This window comes from Fundulus heteroclitus, chromosome 5, assembly GCF_011125445.2.
Source record: "Fundulus heteroclitus isolate FHET01 chromosome 5, MU-UCD_Fhet_4.1, whole genome shotgun sequence".
Classification (NCBI taxonomy): domain Eukaryota; kingdom Metazoa; phylum Chordata; class Actinopteri; order Cyprinodontiformes; family Fundulidae; genus Fundulus; species Fundulus heteroclitus.
Genome location: NC_046365.1, coordinates 35,660,255 through 35,667,281, shown reverse-complemented (window position 1 = coordinate 35,667,281; position 7,027 = coordinate 35,660,255). Strand labels below are relative to the sequence as shown.

General features: G+C 37.1%; 1 protein-coding gene across 2 annotated transcripts; it reads left to right on the top strand.

Annotated features, from left to right (window-relative positions):
- The first annotated feature begins 387 nt into the window (after window positions 1–387).
- On the top strand, window positions 388–5,909 carry msmo1 (methylsterol monooxygenase 1). 2 transcript variants are annotated; one of them, XM_012869883.3, is made up of 6 exons: window positions 388–481; window positions 2,206–2,476; window positions 2,574–2,722; window positions 3,647–3,773; window positions 3,856–4,010; window positions 5,132–5,909. In XM_012869883.3, exons 2-6 carry the CDS (start codon window positions 2,222–2,224, stop codon window positions 5,307–5,309), a joined length of 864 nt encoding a protein of 287 aa, XP_012725337.2. In that variant the 5' UTR covers window positions 388–481; window positions 2,206–2,221; the 3' UTR covers window positions 5,310–5,909. The 2 variants fall into 2 exon arrangements, with proteins under 2 accessions (XP_012725337.2, XP_012725329.2); XM_012869875.3 differs by having other exon boundaries at window positions 404–511.
- The last annotated feature ends 1,118 nt before the right edge of the window (window positions 5,910–7,027 follow it).

The following is a 7,027-nucleotide window of genomic DNA, read 5'->3' as shown; positions in this document are numbered from 1 at the left end:
TCAGTTTTTTTTTTTTTTGTTTGTTTGTTTGTTTTTTGGAGCAAGACTCCAAATATTTTTTGGACAGATTACTTATTTTATCATATAATAGTACATATATTTAACTACATAAGTATCTTGCTTCATATTCGTTTGACATGTTTAGCTGTTGTTCCTACGGAGACACCTGAAGTTGGATCACGTAACAACACTGAAAAGTGAACTAAAGCCAAACATATTTAAAAAAAAAATCACCACCACCCCATCTCTGCCCTCATGCAGCCTGCTGAACTTATGAAAACAGATTCCGCCTCTGATTGGCTGTCGCCGTAGAGCCCTCCAGTCTCACTATCATCACTCCATTCCGCCAACCAATCATCGAACCCGCTCTGGCGGTGACGTCACTCTCCCCTCCTGTCGACCAATAGGATTTTCCAATATTACTGCTCTTCACCCGGCCGCCCGTCTCTCGCTCAGGTAGACCGGGACCCGTTGCGGAAAGGTGAGGCTTTCATGTCGTAGAAGTCTGCAGGTAAAACATTTAGCTGATATCAAAGATGTTTCTCGCTTAGCTTTTAAGGCTCATGTCTAGTTTTGTTCAGATAAACTTCCGTATTGAGTCGATAAATTCGCATTTAGCTAAGTGTGGCGTGAGAAAGGAACTGTCATCGCAGTAAAATAAGGCTCTCATTAATGCTTTAGTTCATAATTATCTTTTAGTTGGTATATGTTTTTAATCATCAATTACTTTTTTTAGGATTTCAAACAGAAAAGATGTGAAGTAGGTTGCCTAATGTACGTATTTACAGTTTTGTGCTATAAAGTTTGGTAGACGCAGCATGGAGCTTGTTTACCTCTATAACCTATCTTATGACACTTTATTAACTTAATTTAAATATGTTAAATAGGAACTAAATTCGCGTTTTGGTCATTATACAGGTAGATAATTATTTCATTTTAATTTTTTTTTTTCCGGGCGTAGTGGTCAAACTTTTTGTTGAGAACATACTTCACTCAAAGAAGAATACCATAAAAGATCCTGACAGAGGTTAACTTTAGAAACACACTAAAGGGGCGCAAACTATTTGTATTATAAAAGAATAAGCAATTGAGAATAAACAGTTGGGGAAATATATTTGTTTAAAAAGGAAACAGGGAAGGAGCCAAACATGATAAAGAGCTAAATTCCTAGGTTTTAACCATAAATAGTAAATACAGCAATACATGTTAAGGATTTCATTATCTTTCATTATAAAAAAAATACCAAAAAAAATACAACTAAACCTTTTTAAAATGATAAATAAGATAAAGAATTATTGCAATAGATCTTACTTCAGGTATCTGAAGTTTCCCAAAAGACCCTGTGTGGAGATGCACTGGGAAATCAGCTGGCCACTTTTAAACGTAGAGAACGTCGATCCTCACCTTGAATCTGAGATTTCCAAAGTGCCTTCGCCAACATTTCCTGTTGCAGGAGAGACATGAACTAAAAGCTCTAAGACATAAAACTTCCTGTTATCGGCTTCAAGTCTCGCTCTCTCAATCTCTCTGCTTTTCTTGCAGACATTTCACAAAGTATCCCCTTAAATAGCTTCTTATATGTCTGTGCTGTGTCTGACTTAAAGTCTACTTAAAATAGGTGAGTCTTCCTCAGTAGCAGCGTTACTACCGAAGTGGCTTGTTGTTACAGGAGACCTTGTTGCTTTATTTTCTTCCTTTTCTTTTACTAGAAAGAAAAGGATCCTATTTTGGCCACTCAGAGTCATTCCAGCTGAAAGTTGTTTTCATTCTCCTAAATTTGACATGACACGAGTCTGTGTTATTTTGGTAATTTTACTATTTATGCTAAATATATATATATATATATATATATATATATATATATATATATATATATATACATATTTATCTTTGTTATCCCTTGTAATAAGGTGTCTAAAGATTTACAGCTTCTACAACACAGGCGTTAAATGGAATAAACAAAAACTAAAAATAGGACCTGACAAAAAATGATTGAGAAGTCCAAAAAAGAAAAATGAAGTCTACAAAGAAAGGCACAGTACTTTATGTATCATACTTAGAATTGAAGTGAAATGAGACATACTGATAGATAATATCACGTGTATGACTCAGTTAAATTATGCTGATTTCTGCTTTTCGTGGACATCTATGATTATTAGGAATGATAATTACTCCACTGTTGATTTTTTTCGGGCTTCTTTCCAGACCTGCATCCACCGTCATGGCGGCGAACCACACTTCAGACATCTTGAGCTCTGCTTACCTGGCAGTGGAGTATGTAGATGCCGTGTTGCCAGAAAACCCCCTTCAGCCCTCCCTGAAACACGCCTGGGGCTACATGCTGGACAACTACACCAAGTTCCAGATCGCCACATGGGGCTCGCTCATCGTCCACGAGTTCATCTATTTCCTGTTCTGTTTGCCCGGCTTCCTCTTCCAGTTCATGCCCTTCATGCAGAAATACAAAATCCAGCAGGTCGGTGCTTGTTTTATGCTTCTTCGCCTGGTTTTTAATCATCTTTTTTTTTTTTTTAAATGATGGCGAATGATGACATTTGTGTGTGTTTGTGCAGGACAAGCCTGAGACGTGGGAGAAACAGTGGAGATGTTTCAAGATGCTGCTGTTTAACCACTTCTTCATCCAGTTTCCTTTAATCTGTGGAACGTACTACTTCACCGAGTTCTTCAGCATCCCGTATGACTGGGACGCCATGCCTCGATGGTCAGTGAACACAGTTTTGAAACAAAGTCTCACATAAACGGTATTTAAAAAAATAGTAGGGCTGGCCGGTATGAACCAAAAAAAAGATATTATCAGGCTGAATGCCGATACACGATATTTATCTCAGTATGTTTTCTTTTCATAAGATAATTATAAAAATGCATCTCTGTATCAAAGCTTCATCCCAAATTTCTCACAGGCACATTTCTTAACAAACAGCTGTAGATAAATATGAGAAACGGCTGATAAATAACCGACTGGAATACATAAAGGTATAATTATAACGCAACATAGACCATCTCAATATAAACAATATTGTCTCATATCTCTTCTAAAAAAAATAAAATAAAAAATCTATATATATTGCCCAGCCCTAAAACATACACTGAATTAATCGTATAATTCTTTTTGTGTTAATAAGTTAAATATTAAGTCCATATCTTGTATTTGTTATGGTGATACCATAAGTGGCTTGTTGAATAAATAACTTTATATGTTAAACAGTATAATGAACTTGAGTCAGGTCAATAATATCTGGGTGTATTTTTCCTGCAAATTGTCTAGTTGTGTTTTCTTGCTCTTTTAGTGACTCTAATTTCCTAGTTAAATCAAACAGAATTATTCATGCCAGCCAACATTATGACTATTTATGCGAGTGTAAGAATTTGGTTTTATTTTATTTGTATTGCTAAAAACATAATCCATTATAAACTTCTTTTCTTTTAATTTGTGTGTTTTGCTCAGTGGAACAAAAACAGGCCCAGTGTTTAATTAGCTGGACAGGTGCCGTTGGTTTTGGGAGGAATTGGGGGTATTTTATTTGGATTGATTGAATTATTTCTCAGTGATCCGCCAGATAAATCCTGCTGTCGGATTCTTTTCGTGGTGATTTGTCCAACCACTCCCTCCTCTGCTCTCTTCCAGGACGTCTCTTCTGGCTCGGTGCTTCGGCTGCGCCGTCATCGAGGACACCTGGCATTACTTCCTTCACCGCATACTGCACCACAGGCGCATCTACAAATACATCCACAAAGTCCACCACGAGTTCACCGTGAGTGAAACGCGCAGCTGATAAACAAACACACCGTCTTTACTGCAGAGTTACTGATTAAATCTGACGTCACGTGTCTCAGGCTCCGTTCGGCATGCAGGCAGAGTACGCTCATCCCCTGGAGACGCTGATCCTGGGCGCTGGTTTCTTCATTGGCATCATGATCTTCTGTAACCACGTGTTCTTCCTCTGGGCCTGGGTGGCTTTCCGTCTGCTGGAGACCATCGATGTTCACAGGTGAGACACAGTAAGAGGTTTAATCGTCAGGAATATTACGATCTCACATATGGCCCAGTAAAATATGGACGTTAAAAAAAAAAAAAAAAAACATTGTCCATGTCTGTAGTTTATGGAATTGACCACTAGAGGGCCACAGAGGACCCCATTAACATGACATGATGCTTGAGTCAATCTGTCTTTTTATGCATCTTTCAAATATTTCTGGTGGATTTTAATTATTTATTTTGACCAGTCCAGAAGAGTACAAAAATTATAGTATTGGACTTTTTCTAAGCAGAACAATTTAATAAGAAATTTTTAAATCTTAGTAAAATGAAAACAATTTTTTATTCATCTTGTAAATGTATTTTTGCTATTTGAAATACAAATATTTTATGTTTTATCTTTATGTGCATGTCATATTTTTACTTATGATTTGAAAACTTATAATTCAGATTTTTAAAGTAAACAAAGTTTATTTCACTTCAACACATTTCACAGATAAAAACCACAGATTGAGCCGCAAAAAATACGAAGGCTACAACAAATGTTAATAAATAAAACCTAAAAACTGAAAGATAATACACATGGAAGTATTCTTAGAGAGCATTTTTAAGGCATGCATTCTAAACATTTTGACTTTATTGTGAAACAAATGTACAACAATTGTAAGTAATTTGTGGATAATATTTTAGTCAGTAAGATTGAACTGAGTCATTGGGTTATACAGCAGGCAATTACTGGTAAGACCAAAATAAATTTTCTTACCAAATTAGAAAAATGTTGTTGCTTAATACTGTATTATAGGGGTGTGGTGCTGTTATGTTGACATAAATTAAGCAAACATTGCCTTCAAAATAAGACAAGAATACCTTAATAGTAGATAAATCAGCAGAAAGGTACAGCACGGATGTCTTTTCTGTTAAAATTAAGGTTATGACTGAATTTGTTTAAAAAAACAAAAAAACAGCTAGATAGGAAGCCATAACTTTTATTTCTGCAGTGTCACTTCTGTACTTCCTCTTCCTGATTAGAAAAGAGCAATCGCTGCTATCTTCTCATCTGAGACACAAATAAATGTTGTTTATTCCCTCTAAATGGTGACGTGTCTTTCTTCCCTCTCTTATTCCTCATCCCAGCGGTTATGACATCCCTCTGAACCCGCTCCACCTGATCCCTTTCTACGCCGGCGCCCGTTTCCATGACTTCCACCACTATAACTTTGTGGGTAACTACGCCTCCACCTTTACCTGGTGGGACAAGCTTCTGAACACTGACAACCAGTACAACAAGTACCTGGAGAAGAAGGAGCAGTAAACCGGCCTCTGTGCACAAAAAGAGAGAATAATAACTGCACCGTTGTTCCTCTCTGTTCGCTTAATGAATAATACAAGAAAGGCGTGTGAAAATAAAGCTGCACTGCTGTATTGTGAATCTAAATCGGACTGAGAGTTGACTTCAGTTGTCCTTTGGTGCCTTAATATAATCATAAATATGCTATATTTTTTCACCAGCTGCCGGCTGAATAAAGAAACCATCAACATCCTCATTTCTCCCCTTTGCTTTTCATCATATGAAATGTAAAGATTGTGTACCCTGTGACTGTTGTGAAATGCTCCTGTTTACGTCTGAATGTCTCAGCACTTTAGCACTTCCTCCTTGGGCTGATCGTCGAAGCGCGGCGCGTTCTTCTCGCCGATTCAACAGTTCAGTAGAAACTGTCTGAGCCGGTTTGATGCAAACTTGTACAATTTTAGGTAGAAAAGGGACTTGGCTCGTTTGTCTCTTCTGTGATGTTCAACGCTACTTTTTTCATATAAGAATTAAATGCCTTTTTGATTTTAACAAGAAAGAAGCACTGACTTTTTTTTGTTTCTTCTGTACTTGTGTCACAATAAAAGTGTGTCAACATTTTAAGCAGATGTTTGGGTTGCAATTCTATTTATAACTAAACTGGATCCAGAAGGTGAATAAAAAAGTGAAAATGTGTACATATTTTTAAAGAGATTGCATTATACTTGCTACAGGATTATGAAGAACCCCTGCAGCTTCATCCAGTCTGCACCCCCAGCACTATAGTCAATTTATCCAAAAGCAGCTGATGCTGAACAGGAAGTAGATTTTTAAATCAGTAATTCATACAACATAGAGATGTTGCATTTTATTTGCATGTTGCAGGTTAAAAACCTCTTGCCTAGAATAATACAAACACATTTTTATTCGCTTATTTTAACTGAGGTACTATATTTGAAAAGTAACACATGCAAAGAAATAGCAAAATGTCTTATAATATTTGAGCTAAGGGAGATTTCCATGAGAAATTTCCATGAGTGCCTGTGGTTAAATGCTAGTAAATGCTAGCCATTTCTCTTTATTAGTGACTTTATCGGGGAAAGAACCAGTGAAATTCAGAAGCACTGAACCAGCGAAGGCTGAAGAAAGTTAACAGAACAGAAACAGTTTAGTCGGTGCATCCTGGCAAGAGCTAAACCCGATCCCCCTACACAAAAACTGAGTCAGCAGTACTTTCTATGGCAAAGACTAAACAGTGAGTACACGGCTATTCGGAGCAATAGCTTTGTCAGTGACTCCCATCAACAAAAGAGACACATTTAAGCACAAAAGCACATGGCCAGGGGTACTTTCCATAAAAAAGACTAACACATTTCAACAACTGGAGCAAAATGAAAGATGTCTAGGATCTCCCATCGCCTGTTTGGGCTTTCTCATCATGGCTCAGTTTTGTTTGTACAAGTTTCAACCCTGAATACGCCTGAAATTAATTCAATGGGTTCATCGCACATAACCTGAAATAGAAACGTCAAATTGCACTAAAAATGTGCATATACTTGTAGCAGGGTATGCCTAAATTACTTTGGGATCTCCTAGAAATTGCAAACTGTTTACAGGCGTCGTTTCTCGGTGGAATGACCTGCCAAGCGTTAACATAACTGGGGTTTACCTGTCGTTCTTCAACAAACTCTTGAAGATGCTGTACCTAAAAATAATATCTCGATATTTTAAGGCTGATATAC